Here is a 16,272-nt window from a genome sequence, read left to right as displayed (position 1 = left end):
GTTACCAGAAATTTCCCATCAGCGGGTTTGTGGCTTCTTCCAATGCCTGTGGATCAAATTTTGTGGCGATCCAAAAATTTTTGCGGCTGTACTGGCCATTCGAAGGCGGAGCCGCTATGAATATGCCTGCGCACGTCCACGCTCGCAGTGTCCCCTCCTACCTTTTTTTTCAAGGCAACTGCAGCTTATGCAGCAGTAATCTTTATCGGCAAACAGTTGTGGCGAACGCTATGCACGAAGGCGAACTTTCTCCATCTTTTTATTTGTCTCCCCCCCCCCCCTACCCGCATGGCCGGCGCCGTCGCTGTGGGGATGCGCTGAGGCGAACCCCATCTGGTGGTGTTGCAAGGAACCGAAGAGAGCACGCGGCGCGCGCCACTCTGTAATTGGCAGAACATTTTCGCTCACGGTAAACGCACGGTGGACGCCGGCGACGCCTGCTTTCTGCATAACTTTAAAGACCCTGTATTAATGGCGAGGACTTAAGGAATCGCCATCAGTCGGAAGCACCTCGCTTGCGTAGTACGAGGGATAAGCAATGCGCTACTCACAGGTTTTGCTGGCGGTACTCAATAAAACACCACGCGGGAGCCCGCCTGGACATTTCTGTAAGTTTTCTCGAAATGATAGAATTTTTGCCTTGTTTCAGCCCAGCCGGAAACCAGAGGAGACCCCATGGTCAGCTACAAAGAAATCACCGATTGCTGTTCGCTGGAAAGTGCCCGGTACCGACCAGCTCATCCCGAGCTAACCAAGAAACAAGCGGTAGCCTGGCGCCTCGTGCAAATAGACATGTATCCTACCCCGGTGCCCTGCGGCATATTCTACCCAGCGCGATACAATGATCACAGTAAATATGTATAGGTAGGGCAGATCTTCCACATATTCTATCTGCATGCTCGAAGACGGCTCCTTTCCAGGGCTGCAGAATTCTAAAACCGCCGCCAGTGGGAGACCCTGTTGTTCAGGTCAGACCAGGGGCACCTGGTCTGGGCCGCCCAGCTAGCCCAAGGAGCCGCTGAGACCCAGGGGATATCTGTCGTCTGCTAGGCGGAGGGAGTCTCCGTCCGCCCCATGAGTGGCGGCCTCAATTGGATTTGACTCTCTATCTCTCATGTATAAAACGAAAGCACAGAATGGTTTACAGACGCCATATCTAAAGAATATGTACAGTGAACGTCTACTGCGCGCGGTCGCCGTGATGGAGTCACCCGAACCGGCTTCTTGGTTGAAAGGTAGGCATTCGATGAGAACAAATTATAGGAAATGTATTGTTAAAGCAGGCTGTCGGTGTACTGAAATGGAGCACAACAGAATGAAGCCTCAAAGCAACGTTCACACGGGTTCGCAACGAGCGACTGCGTGTGTGCATCCACGGCCACGCACAATGTTTCACTTTCGCTGCGAGCACATTTTCGCACCGTGCTGTTAGCTTTAGTCCGCAGCACATGAGCATTTCAACGTACACAGGCAACCCTTGTTGCGTCGACGCTATCAGAGCTATTCAGAAAAACCTTCATTTTAACTCGGGACTTTAACGCCTACTGCGACTTTTCATATGCCGTCGGGACGATTCAGTCTATCTTTTTTTCGTCCTTTTTTTCTCAATTCATAGACGTTCCAATAACTTTTCTCAATTTGCATCGCAGTGTATTATTATCGGTCTTCTCAACGAGCAATTTGCCGCTGCTTTCTTTTTCCTTAATCAAGTACATTAATTATTTGGTGCTAACACAAACATGAGCATATGCCATGCCTTCTTTGAACGTGTTTCTTACCATTCCTTTTTCCATTCCAGTGAACTTCCCAGCCTCCAGCATGAATAAGTTCATAGAACAGAGCTTCATGACCTTATCAGGGCAGCGCGTGCGGAGGTGCATCTCAGTGCGCACTTTCTGCTATTCACTGAAAATCGCAGCCCCGATGCCATAGCATAAATGATTCTCAAGGTAGTGCTTGCTGCACACCCGAGTTCTAGCCGATAGCTGCGTGCACCTTCTAAGTTTCGCGATCCAAGCTTCCCGCAGGTTGTTATCGCGTGTGTACATGTGAAGGCTGACAACGGGCTCGGTTGCGTACGTCCGGCACTGCGGCACCGAGCAGTAGCCTACCATTTTGAACGCCTTCAAAGGTAGCGACTACCCTTTATTGTAATTTCAAGTGCTGTCAAGCAGAGATACGAAGGGGGAAACTTCCCTTCTAAATCGGAACCGAAACACAGGTGGTACATTAAACTTTCCTTTTCAGCTTGCTTTGGCGCTTCGGAAGTAGCTGGCACGGTGGCGGTTTCCAAGTAATCCCCATACCACGTCCCGTCCACGGCAAAGCCAGCTTTTACAGTGGTGGAGTTCGCGCTCATTATGCCACATTTGGACCACGTGTAAAATGTATACTGACTGTAAAGGTTTTCGACGAATTCGAGATCCAATCGATTTCCACTTCCCACGTGGGTGGTGAGGTTGTCAAGCTTGCGTAGGGCCGCTCTGCGAGTTCTGCCCGTGAGCCAGCTCGATGACTCGAAAGACTGGCGGAGCACACGGCGCATTCTGGTCAGCATACCTTGAGCTCGGTCAACCGCCACCGATGGCGCCTCTGTGGAGTAGAAGAAAATGCCATGTTATGAAATTGAAATTATTTCTGTGTTTTTACGCGCCAAAACCACGATTTATTGTGCGGCGCGCTGTAGTGAGTACCAGGTCATCGAGTTACAGCGAACCTGATGCTATACAATGCACTGCGATATGTGTCATTGAATTTCTGCACTGCAAAATTAAGTAACAACAAGAAAAGCCACGGTTGGGACAATGTGCCGCTTGTGCCAAATTATTCCTTCGTTCGCCTTGACCCTGGACAGACAGGCGTAGAGTCAAGGGGAAGTGGTTATTTAGTTCCCTGTAATATAAACCACTGTGACGCAGGTAGGAGTGAGATGGCAATACATTGAATGAAGACAAAAAGGAAGAAGACCATAACACGCACACTTCAGAATAGTGTTTGCCTGAGCTTGTTGCTTGCACATAGCATATTTGGTTTCCAGGCGAACGTACCTCACGGACAAAAATGGACGATGACACGAGCTGGACAGGGAACTGGATGTTTATTATTGACATGCCACATTTTTATAGACCGTTTTATCGCTGAGGAGGAACGTAGCCTCGAACCAGCGCGCCACGCCGCTCTCCTCCTCGCACTGGTATGTGCGGATTCCGTTTTCCCTCAGCGGCAGCTTGGATAGGTGGCGGTGAAATTGCAAATTAGTGCGATTTTAGCGTGTTCTGTCTAGGATTTCTGCGATGTCAGATGACTCAAGGTTGGCGGGCTACCATTCTGCTGTATTCGGCTGCTATAAATAACTTTAGGAAGCAAGCGTGAAGTGCATCTCGAGCCGCGGGACTTCGTGCACACCGCCGCTGTGATAGCAGAGAAGCGTCCGCTTAGTATTGCCAGGATAAACAGAAAGGACTTGATGCCATCGCGTTTGTGTTCGGAAGGTTTTGTTCCTAGCCAACGCTCGGCGACGAACTCGGAACTGGGAACCCATGATCAAACTGGGATATGAAAAAAAAAAGGTGCGTATTACCCAGCTGTGGTTGCTTAGTGGCGATGGTGTTGGGTTGCTAAGCACGAGGTCGCGGGATCCAACCGTGGTCAAGGCGGCCGCATTCCGATGGGGGTGAAAACACCCATGTGCTTAGATTTACGTGCTCGTAAAAGAACCCCGGATTGTCTAAATCACAGGAGTCCCGCACTACGGCATGCCTCATAATCAGATAGTGGTTTTTTCACGTAAAACCCCATAATTTATTTTATAAAAGTGCGTATTCAAGTCGGTCAGCTATTGCTAATAGATGAAGCTATTTGTTCGTGCACGCACATTAAACTTATTCTGTTCAAATGTGTTCCAAGATTATCTTGCTTGACAGACAATGTTCTGGCGGCAGTTGACGGATGACGTATTATGAAAACAGTACGTGCCGACTAAGAGATGAAGGTACGGTCTTTTCCATTCTGCACCGAAATTTATGCCTACCCTGTTCCGGCCGGCCCTAGTTCACATGGGCTCCCCCGTGCTTCCGAATCTTGCCGGCAAGCTGTCGGCGCCGCTCAATGCGCGCTGAATTACTGCCGAAAATAAAGCTGCTGTTGCAAAAAGTTGTTCATTTTTCAGCTCTCTCGAGTAGGCGAGGTTCCCTTGCACGCGCAGGCACCATTAGAGACCTGAGTGCGCATAATCTTTCAACGCCTCGCGTCTCTCTTGTTGATCGTGACATATCCGCGGCCACTAGCATCTGCTTATTTTAGCCACGTTAACATCCCTTTGAATCGAGTTATTTTACAGTTATTTATTTTCTAAGGCTTGATGCTGATTTTATCCACGTTAAAATCCCTTTCAATCGAGTTATTTTACAGTTATTTATTTTCTCAGGCTTGATGCCCGGGTGCCAGATAAATAATGTTCATAAAATTGCACCGCAAGAAATTTAGGAGCACGAAAGCTAGAAAAGCGTGTTTCCTCGGAGCTTCGCAGTTATCTGAATTCGTATGTACGCTGGTGAGGCACACCGCATGATACACGGAGACACCACTGGTTGTTGTCGCCTGATAGATCATTTAATAGGGTTCAAGGCTAGACATACAATAATAACACGTTACATGTATACGTTAGGTATCGACATGTTCAGACTTGACTCGCCTTCTATTTGGACCATGGGCAGAGCTGCCAGAGTGCCTCTAGTCCCATCGACGTTCGATATTGCGGCTATATCGAAGCTAAAAGCTTGGTGACGACGCGCTAGGAAGTTTTCCAATCCAAACAACTTGTCGACATTTCTCGGGAAAGCGCGCAGACTTGCCACATCCTCAACAGCACGTTTGCCGTGCACCCTCCAGCTCGATCCCACATACCAGCATGGCGCCGCCGGATAGAGGGTGCTGCGATCGCAAAATGGCGGCGCCCTGTCTGAAACGGTCAATAGCACAAGACAGCCAATGCTTTTTTTTTTTCATTTGTCTCGTCACCCGCCGTGGTTGATTAGTGGCTATGCTGTTGAGCTGCTAAAACGAGGTCGGGGATCGAATCCTGGCCGCGGCATCGTATTTCGATGCGCAAACACCCGTCTACTTGGATTTATGTGCACGTTAAAGAACTCCAGGTGGTCCAAATTTCCGGAGTCCACCACTAAGGTGTGCTTTATAACCAAATCGTGTTTTCGACACGTAAAAGCCCATAAGTTAGTTTTTTTTTTTGTTATGCCGATTATCCGTCTTTTTGGATGAAATATCGTGCTTGCATCAGTAGCCTTTTTTTGTTATTAGTTTTGATGATGTTTCGTTTGTACAACGGAAATCAATTGTCCATTTTCGTCTTGATGGTCTCCTTCTGTAGAGCGCGTCTTCTGCCACGCTCTTCTGAAGTCGAACGCACCGTTCGTAAAAAGAAAGAAACAACGAAGATTGGCCACGAAAAGGTGCAGCCCAGAAAAAAAAATGACTTGTTGCGTTCGCCAACGGGCTGCCCCTATGCGTCAGCGCTCGTGACTCGACAAAAAGCAGCCGCAGTGGCTCCCGCAAGTTCAAGCTTCTGAACACGTTTCGCAAAGTTTCGCCCGTCGAAGCCGCCACAGCGCATATAGCAAGATGGCTACCTCGCGGCGGCATTCGGATATCGCCGGCGTGCAAGGAGGAAGCGCGGAAACATGCACGCTTGCAGTTTTGGAGGGACGCGCATGCGTGCAGGCGTCGGTCTCGACACCAGGGGTCACCGCTAGAAGGAGAGGAGGGTCGCTTTGCCACGCGCTCTCGCATCCGGCAATCTTTTGCTGTTGACTGTACCTTACGTACCTAAGTTAAAGATAGTGGGAAAGAAAGACGTCACGTTTGCATGTTCAGCGCGAAATAAGGCGCATTCAATGTGTGCACGAGTCAGTAATGGTCAGCAAAGTAAACAGTGCACAATAAGGCACAACAAGAAGCATACCACGTGCAAGATAGGTAATGGTGATCGTGTGGTCGACGATATTGTCACGTGGTAGTGACGGTGAAGAAAGAAGCAATACGGTGGAATACAAAACGAGCTTTTATTGGGCGAACCTGTGCCCACAAAAACAGGCTACACTTATAGCACAACGATAGCGGCGAACACGGTCGGCGATCGTCGGAAAACTGATCAGCGGGTCAAGTGCGTCGGCTTTTATAGAGCGGTCGTCGAATGTTCCAGACTAATCGTTCGGACCCGCGTGCCTTCCACAAAGTTCTACACCATTCGCGTCAGGCGATTAAATCAGATAACATAACGCTCGGCGACAACAGCCAGCGGATAGAAGCATCGATACCTTTCCAGAAACTTCGGATACATGCAAGCGCATCCCGCGCTGTGCGATAAGATTTGTTAGGCGGCGAAACCTGGTCGCCCGATAAATATAAATACACGTGTCAATACCCCCCTCTTAAAAAGCATCGTCCCGATGCTACAAAGAGAGCGAAACGCAAAAGGATACTTATTAAACAGAAGTAACAACACAACGAAAAGAAACAAAGTCCAAAGGTCAGTTACGCGAAGTCCCAAAGTTCGTTAACGCTGGTGGTATGGCTTTAACCGCACAACGTGGACAATTTCAGGTCGTGAGCGGCGCCGCTGTGACAGCGAAATGCCGTCTGGCACGACCTCGTAGTCCAGTGCACCAATACGTCGGATGATCTTGTACGGTCCGAAATAGCGACGCAATAGCTTCTCGCTCAGTCCTCGTCGGCGTATAGGGGTCCAAACCCAAACACGGTCACCGGGCTGGTACTCGACAAAGCGTCGTCGGAGGTTGTAGTGTCGGCTGTCGGTCCTCTGCTGGTTCTTGATCCGCAGGCGGGCGAGCTGTCGGGCTTCTTCGGCGCGCTGGAGATAGCTAGCGACGTCAACGATTTCCTCGTCAGTGACGTGCGGCAGCATGGCGTCGAGCGTCGTCGTCGGATTCCTGCCGTAAACCAGCTTGAACGGCGTGATCTGTGTTGTTTCTTGCACCGCCGTGTTATAAGCGAATGTTGCGTACGGCAGGACGGCATCCCAGGTCTTGTGTTCGACGTCGACGTACATCGCTAGCATGTCGGCGAGGGTCTTATTCAGCCGCTCCGTAAGACCATTCGTCTGCGGGTGGTAAGCCGTTGTTCTCCTGTGCATTGTCTGACTGTATTTCAGAATGGCTTGGGTGAGCTCCGCTGTAAAGGCCGTTCCTCGGTCGGTGATGAGGACTTCTGGGGCGCCATGTCGCAGCAGGATGTTTTCGACAAAGAATTTCGCCACTTCGGCTGCGCTACCTTTCGGCAGTGCTTTTGTTTCAGCGAAGCGGGTGAGGTAGTCCGTCGCCACGACGATCCACTTATTTCCGGTTATTGACGTCGGAAAGGGTCCCAGAAAGTCCATCCCGATCTGCTGGAATGGTCGGCAAGGAGGCTCGATTGGGTGTAGTAATCCGGCTGGCCTTCTCGGCGGTGTCTTACGTCGCTGACAGTCTCGGCATGTTCGGACATAATGGGCGAAGTCGGCGGTCAGGCGCGGCCAATAATACTTTTCTTGTATCCTCGATAGTGTCCGGGAAAAACCGAGGTGTCCAGCGGTCGGATCGTCATGTAGGGCATGCAGTACTTCTGGACGAAGTCCTGACGGGACAACAAGAAGGTAGTTGGCGCGGACTGGTGAAAAGTTCTTCTTCACGAGGAGAGTGTTTTGAAGCGTGAAGGAAGATAATCCGCGCTTAAATGCCCTGGGGACAACGTCGGTGTGCCCTTCCAAGTATTCCACCAGGCCTTTTAGCTCCGGGTCTGCCCGTTGCTGTTCAGCGAAGTCTTCGGCGCTTATCATGCCAAGGAAGGCGCTGTCATCTTCATCTTGCGGCGGCGGGTCAATGGGGGCGCGTGATAGGCAATCGGCATCGGAGTGTTTTCGTCCGGACTTGTAGGTTACAGTGATGTCGTATTCTTGTAGTCTGAGGCTCCATCGTGCCAGTCGTCCTGAAGGATCCTTTATATTCGCTAGCCAACACAACGCGTGATGGTCACTGACGACTTTGAATGGCCTGCCATAAAGATAAGGGCGAAATTTAGCTGTAGCCCAAACGATGGCGAGGCATTCTTTTTCGGTCGTAGAATAGTTGCCGTTCATGCACCGGACGCCCCCACAAAGCCGTATACCCAGCACCTCCACCAGATGTCACGTGGTAGTGACGGTGAAGAAAGAAGCAATACGGTGGAATACAAAACGAGCTTTTATTGGGCGAACCTGTGCCCACAAAAACAGGCTACACTTATAGCACAACGATAGCGGCGAACACGGTCGGCGATCGTCGGAAAACTGATCAGCGGGTCAAGTGCGTCGGCTTTTATAGAGCGGTCGTCGAATGTTCCAGACTAATCGTTCGGACCCGCGTGCCTTCCACAAAGTTCTACACCATTCGCGTCAGGCGATTAAATCAGATAACATAACGCTCGGCGACAACAGCCAGCGGATAGAAGCATCGATACCTTTCCAGAAACTTCGGATACATGCAAGCGCATCCCGCGCTGTGCGATAAGATTTGTTAGGCGGCAAAACCTGGTCGCCCGATAAATATAAATACACGTGTCAATATATATGTTGGGAGCTCGGTTTAGCGGAGGCAAGGAATACACATTTTGACAGGTTGAGAACTGGGTTTATTCAATAGTAAAAACACTTTCCCGAGTGGCAGTAGTAGCGTCCCAGTCGGTCAGTCACGTCGGTTCCAAGAAAGAGCAGGGGCAATGACCCCACGGCGAGCGAAGGAGATGGGATGGACGGTCGTTACAAGGGGCTCTCCCTTAAAATGACGGACTCGTAGGTGTGAATGGCGGGAGGAATGACGAGTTAATGTTTAAGATAGGGTGGTTTCACGCGTTCACACGGCACGGTCATTTCTATGCCGTGAACGACAGCCTTCAAAGTTTTCTCTGAACACAAAACTAGACGACATGGGCCTTCACAGAAAGGAGTCAATGGTTGCTTGGTACAGTTGCGCCGCAGAAAGACGTGCGTGGTTGTGTCCATTGACGGGAAACTAAACTCAGGCTGCCGCAGGTGGTACGTGGGGGTGTTGGTCGAAGCTGGTGAGCCAGGAATGTAGCCTAAATGGTGCGCGGCCACAAGCGAATTGCCTTGCTGGGAGCCGAAAAACTGGCCTTGAACGCAAACTGGCCTTGAACGCCCGTCCATGTCCTTACTCGTCCGTGTCTTTTTTTAGCGCAATTCCCTTCTTTAAGCAGAGTGCTGACCTACGCAGCATCTCGGTTTCACTCACTCCTAGGTCATCCTTGAATGTTGCTCGCTGCCCCAGTACTACAAGGGATTGCCTTTCCACCCAGTCCTTTCCGTCGAGCATGGTGGTCAACGACGGCTTGAGTTGTCCGAGGAGACGCTCGACCATGCCTTTCGTATGTGGGTTGCGTTATGCAGGCCCGTGCCGAGTAGTGTCGTCAGGGCCGAATACAGCGAGCTTTGCGATTCTCGGCCTCGCTCACTAGTTATGCGTAAATTGCGTCCGTATTGCCACATACACGTAGCAACAAATGTTTCCGCCACTGTTTCAGCCTTGATGTCTTTTAGAAGCGTCACCTCAGGTCACCTTTAATAGCGGTCTACAGACCTGAGAAAGTGCCTAACACATTGGCAGGGCACAAGAGCGCGCACCAGCTCTAAATACGCAAGATCGAAACGGCAGCGCCACCGAACGCGTTTGCCGGGTCACTTTCACGGCATGATAGGATTGGCAGCGTCTTGCCCAGCTTCGAATATATTTGTTGACGCCTGGCCAGAAGGCGCGGTCTGTGCTAAGCGTCTGTGTCGGCGTGATGCCGGGATCGTTTTGTCCGTGCTTGGAACTGAATATTGGCCGCCGAAACTGGTGGGGCATGAACGGGCGAGGAGTTGCCTGCGATCTGTGAAACGTGACCACTGTTGTTGTGTAGGGAAGCAGCACCTCCAGAAGTTGCAACAACGAGCATTTTTCTCGCAATTAGCGCAGCTCGCATTCGGTGTGCTGGGAAAAGGCTCGAGCTTGGAAATTCAATGGGCCAGCAGGCACAGCGTCGATCTGCGAGTGTGCATAAGCAGCCTGATTTTTGGTCCCAAAGATATGGTGCACATGCGTTGAAAATTCGTAAATAACGGAAGGTTGTCGAAGCTCGCGGTTCGAGCACGGGGAACTATTGTTCTTGAAAACAATGTTTAACGGCTCGTGGTCAGTCAGAACGTAAAAGCCATAGCCTTCAACATAAAAAACGCAATTTTTTGACAGCGCAATAGACGGCCAACAGCTCCTTCCCGAAAGTGCTGTACCGAACTTCTTTAGTTTTGAGCGCTTTGAGAAGAAGCCCAGCGGCCTCCAGTCGGTGCAATTGTGCTGTTGCAGTACTGCACCCACAGCCATGGTCGACGCGTCTATCATAGGTGAGCTGACGCGTCAGGCAACGGATGAATCAGTAACACTGAAGTCCCCAAACATGTTTTGGGTTCCTGGAAGGAGTGTTTGCGCTCTGAGGACCAGTGGAATGCAGTCACTTTTTTTGGTGTCGCATCGCAGCAGGTCGGTAACGGCAGAACTTGCCCACAAGTTCGCGCGAAGTGCCTGTGAAAATATATGAGCCCCACAAACTCGCGAAACTTTCGGAAGGAGGTTGCAAAGTCTACTTCCTCAATTGCCCACACACCTGAGTTCCTGTGGCCGGGTGGCAACAGGTGGGCCGGTGGAGACCACGAAGAGGCGGACCGTTGCTACAAGCATATGCCCCCGTATTTGGATAACCTAATCCATTATCGTGGCCATTCAGGCATAGAGTTAATAATAGACAGCTAGAAAGAGTAGGGTACTATGATCCCCACTTCAAGGCAAGGCGATTTGACGGGCGGTCGCTACATATAGGAGAAACAGCGAGGTGTATCAAATGAATCTCCGATGGGTACCTTGTTTTTCATCATCGCAAGCACTAGTGGGCTGTTCAATTTCACGACAAAAAGCAAGGGCAAGCGTTGGCGAGAAATGTTGGAAGCCATGGCCATTGACAGAAGCTGGCAATCATGCATCAGTAGACGATTGATACTACTAACAGAAAAAAAGACGACTTGCGAAAAACGATATTTCACCCTAAAGACGGATAATCGGCATCACAAAAGAAAAAACAAAATAGAAAGCATCGGCTGTACTGTGCTATAAAGGTGTGAGAAATCAGTTATAAACATTCAGCTACTAGTCCAGTGCGAGTCGTCGTCCTTTTCTGACTGTGTAAGTACATTCCACTGCATACTATTTGTACAACTTGCCAACCACTAGCAAAATAATTGTCGACAGTAGTCGCATTAAATATGTTGTAGCACTTCTTACAGCAAATATAGCACGAAATAAAACTAAAACAGAAATACAGTTAATGGGCTTCATCAAACCAAGCAGGCGTGTAGAAAAATTCGGGAAGACAGAGTGCAAAACTCTGCATAAAGATTTTATAAATGCCTCATTTCTGGCGAAATTTTGCCTTAGGAGGGGTTTGTGCCTGTGGTGCGTTGTTCATCGGCTTATATACTTTAGATAGAGCGGATGGAGGCACAGCTGTGTTAGGCCTATCAAGTAATATTGCTACAGAACAGTACCTGCGATCACGAAGAGGCGAGCAGTGTGAAGACGACGACAACGATTAGAGGCTAGCGCGGACTGTTGCCTCTTGTCCAAGTATGGCGTACTTCCTTGCAAATATACCTGCGTCTTCCTGCGTAACACACCTGGTGGAGGTGGACCTTCCCTGTACCTCGTCACGGAGTGTCGCAGTGGACGGTACTTCGAGCCTTCCTTAATGGCTCCCGGCGACGACAACCCGATTCCGCTGGCTCCGACACCTGCTGCCACTTCGACGACCTACATCACTCTCCCCGCCCCCCGTGATCCTGGCGTATTCTCGGGCAAAGATGGGGAAGACGTCGAGGACTGGATCAGCCTGTACGAACTCATCAGCCGCAATAACCGGTGGGACCCTACTATCATGCTCGCCAACGTAGTCTTTTACCTCGGTGGCACACCCCGAGTTTGATTTCGAACGCACAAAGATGAGCTCACCAGTTGGATGCAAAAGCTCCGAGACTTTTTCGGCAACCCCTACGGTCACCACCTTGCCGCGCAGACGGCACTTTCCGGCAGTGTGCAGACGTCAACATAGCCCTATGTCACGTACATTCAGGACGTCTTGGCTCTCTGTCGCAATGTTGACGCACATATGACTTAGTCAGACAAGGTTTCCCACATCCTGAAAGGCATCACGCCCGCCACGACGCCCGTTGTCCATGTCGCCGATGGCGGAACAGCCCCCGTAATTGGTATGTGTGCCACCCGCGTCTCCTTCGCCGATCGCTCCATGGACTATCGTGCTATTCACAGTCATGGCCCACTGTCCTCACATCATCCTCGGCGTAGACTTGCTCTCGGCGCATTCTGCTCTCATCGATTGTTCCGCCAGTACTCTCTGCCTAGACCTGCCTGTTCTGGATCCCGCTGAACCACGCCCCAGTCGGGTGTGTTCTGTCGACTTCGCTCGCTTGTCACCTTCGGCACTGACTTACGTTTACTTAGTGTCATCACCAGTCCCCTACGGTCACTACATCGCGGCTTCTATACAAGACTTCCTCCTTACACACGGAATCACAGTACTTCATACAGTTTTATCTATTACGGTGAATTGTGTCTGCCTGCCCTTGGTCAATTTTGGCTCGACGACACAAGTGCTGCCACGCGGGATGTCTCTGGCCCAGCTTTGCTCAGTCGAGGATCACTCAGTAGCATCTATTGCAGTAGACGACAATTCAGCCGATCCTCCTCTACCATCGCAGTCAGCAACTTGTACCATCGCCGACTTACAGAAAATGATTGCGCCCAACATGCCGTCCGAGCACGCTCGTGAGCTCTACCGCGTTCTGTTTTCCTACCACGATATTTTTATGCGAAGCATATTACTAGAGCTCAACCCAGCTCCTCAGGCGCGGCGGTGTCGCCTTCAATACCACGTGACACCGTGACGTCACGACAGAGGAGAAACGGGGCTCCAACTCGCGGCGTCGCCTTCAAGGCTGACCATGTGATACCGTGACGTCGCGACAGAGGAGAAACGGGGCTCCAACTCGCGCCGTCGCTCGCGGCGTCGCGGCGCTATATAAGAAGCTGCGCTTGCCTCTGCTAGACACTCACGAGGTGAGATGCCTCCTGGAGACAGGGCTGCTCGTTGGAATGAGAAGCGAAGGTTCCGGCGTGCTACAGAGACTGTTTCTAGGTGGCTTTGCTACGGCGCAGCGACTACACGCCCCGCATCGGACGCGGTGAGCGTCGAGCAAAGCAGCGTTCGGCGCGACAACGAAATGTGCGCCTGAACAAGCGCCGCACGCCTGAGCCGACGCCGACGACACCGGCTTTTCTGTGACACGAGCTCCTTAACGCTGTCGCGTTAAAATAATGGCTAGTATGCTTCACATCCTGGGCTTAACCTTAGCTATGCCGCAGCCATATTTTTTACTTTAGCGATCGTCCTTTTGGCAAACTACAGCTGTTAAACATCGCAATAATACCGGCGATGCCCCTCCTATTCATCGCAGCCCGTATGGAGTGACACCGGTTCAGGGTCAAGTTATTCACGCGGAAGTTCGCAGAATCCTTGCCAAGAACATTATTGAACCATCATATAGTCCATGGGCGTCATCTGTGTACTAGTCAAAACAAAGGATGGCTCATGGCGCTTTTCCTTGGATCATCGGCACATTAACAGGGTTACCGAAAAGGACGTGTATCCCCTATCTCGGATTGATGACGCCCTTGACTGCCTCCACGGTGCTGGCTAATTCTCCTCTATTGACCTTCGCTCCGGCTACTGGCAGATTGCCGTTCACGGTCTAGACCGCGAGAAGACTGCTTTTGTAACACCCGACGGTCTTTATCAATTCAGAGTGATGCCGTCCGGTCTATGTAACGCTCCTGCCACTTTTGAACGTATCATGGACTCTCTTCTTGACGGTTTCAAATGGTCCACGTGCCTGTGCTACTTGGACGAAGTTATAGCATTCTCCCCAATGTTCGCTACTCACCTCGAGCGCCTCTCAGTAGTCCAGGACATTTTTCGTCGGGCCGGTCTGCAACTCAACGCATCGAAGTGGCAATATGGCCGTTGCAAGATTACCGTCCTTGGACATTTCGTTGACGCGAACGGAGTGCAACCGGACCCAGGCAAGATCCATGTTATTACACACTTCCCTGTTCCGAAGTGTGTCAGAGATGTGCGCAGCTTCATCGGCCTTTGTTCGTACTTCCGCCGTATCGTGAAAAAATTTCGCCCCCATAGCACGACCACTAACCGAGCTTTTGAAAAAAGACGCCCTTTTCCAGTGGGGCGATAACGATGCCTCTGCATTCTCACATCTAATCGACATTCTCACAAGGCCTCCCGTTCTGGACCATTTCGATCCTTCTGCGCCTACCGAAGTCCGTACTGATGCCAGCAGCCACGGAATTGGCGCAGTACTGGCACAACGCCAGCGCAGCAATGGGCGTGTTATAGCTTACGCCAGCAGGCTCCTCTCACCCGCGGAGGGCAACTATTTCATCACTGAGCGTGATTGTGTGGCCTTACTTTGGGCTGTTGCGAAATTCCGCCCATACTTATATGGCCGACCCCATTCCGTTGTCACAGGCCATCACACGCTTTGCTGGTTCTGCTCACTGAACGATCCTACAAGACTTGGTCGCTGGGCCTTACGCCTCCAAGAATATTCGTATTCTCTCATCTACAAATCTGGCCGACTACACAAGGACGCTGATTGCCTGTCTCGCTACCCTGTCGAAGAGCCTGAGGACGCAGACAGTATTATCACCAACGGCATTTTCTCTGCGTCTGCCTTCGCTAACATCGCCGATGAGCAGGACCGAGACCTATCGCTGCGAGCACTCATCGAGCGTGTAAACTCTACAGCTACCGACGCATCCATTCGCCGATATGCCCTGCAGGGCGGCATTCTATACCGAAGGAACTTTCTCCCTGACGACTCTGATCTTCTTCATGTCGTGCCAGAACATATACGACAGACTGTGCTGTTTGAGATGCATGCCGCACCCACTGCAGGGCATCTTTTGGTAACCCGCAGGACGACCGCGTCCGCCGCCGCTTCTATTGACCTGGTCTCGCTCGCTCCGTCCGACGATTTTTTGCTGCGTGTGATTCCTGCAAGCGTCGGAAAAAACATCAGGTACTACCTGCCGGTCATCTCCAGCCCATCACCGTCCTTGTGGAACCGTTCTTTTGTGTTGCATTAGACCTCCTCGGTCCCTTTCCGACGTATCATCTGGGAACAAATGGGTAGCCATCGCAACTGATTACGCCACCCGATACGCTATCCCGCGGGCTCTCCCTACCAGTTGCGCCAGTGACGCCGTGGGCTTTCTCTTGCGTGACATTCTCTTGCTTCATGGCGCCCCGCGCCAGCTGCTAAGTGACTGTGGTAGTAACTTTCTCTCAAAAGTAATCGCCGGCATTGTGCGTTCCTGCTTCATTCAACACTACCTCATACGGTCGTCAAACCAATGGCCCGCCAGAGCGGTTAAACCGTACTATTACCGATATACTGTCCAAGTACGTTTCCAAGGACCACCACGACTAGGACATTGCCCTTCCTTACGCCACATTTGCATGTAATTCTTCCCGGCACGACACTGCCGCATTTTCTCCATTTTATCTACTGTACGGTCGCGAACCGACCTTGTCCCTTGACAATGCAGTTCCTGCTGCTGAAATCTCAACAAGCGAGTATGCGCGCGACGCCATCGCCCTCGCCGACCATACACGCCAGCTTACCCGTACTCGACTGACGGCCTCGCAAACCACTCAGCAGCGTCAGTACAACGCATGCCACCGTGAGGTACAGTTTTCGCGTGGTGCGCTCATGCTCCTGTGGTCGCCCTCTCGTCACGTTGGACTTTCAGAGAAGCTCTTTTCGCGATACGCAGGGCCCTACCGCGTGCTGCGCCACGTGACTCGTGTGACGTACGAAATTTCTCCTGTGAGTTCAACCTCTTCCTCTGGGATCTAGTGATGTCGTGCACGTCAGTAGGCTCAAGGCGTACTACACTGCTTCCGAGACCGGCCTTTAGTCGCTCCGGCACTCCGGCTCATGTAGCTTCTATATTTATGAAAGGTAAATAGAACGACGCTCTCTTGAAGTTTGCCTAAGCACTGAGATGTATTTGGTCTCTAATA

The 16,272-nt window shown here is 51.1% G+C and overlaps 1 protein-coding gene across 3 annotated transcripts in view; it reads right to left on the bottom strand.

Annotated features, from left to right (window-relative positions):
- Nucleotides 1-16,272, bottom strand: part of LOC135902762 (neprilysin-3-like) — a 186,143-nt gene that overhangs the window by 30,413 nt on the left and 139,458 nt on the right. For all 3 annotated transcript variants that reach the window (XM_065432995.1, XM_065432998.1, XM_065432999.1), the window contains one exon: nt 2,398-2,592. In XM_065432995.1, the coding sequence (XP_065289067.1) occupies nt 2,398-2,592 (195 nt within the window). The remainder of the gene's footprint in view (nt 1-2,397; nt 2,593-16,272) is intronic.

Source organism: Dermacentor albipictus, chromosome 2 (genome assembly GCF_038994185.2).
Source record: "Dermacentor albipictus isolate Rhodes 1998 colony chromosome 2, USDA_Dalb.pri_finalv2, whole genome shotgun sequence".
Classification (NCBI taxonomy): Eukaryota; Metazoa; Arthropoda; class Arachnida; order Ixodida; family Ixodidae; genus Dermacentor; species Dermacentor albipictus.
The sequence above is the reverse complement of the archived record's forward strand: the minus strand, read 5'-3'. Positions and strand labels throughout refer to the sequence as shown.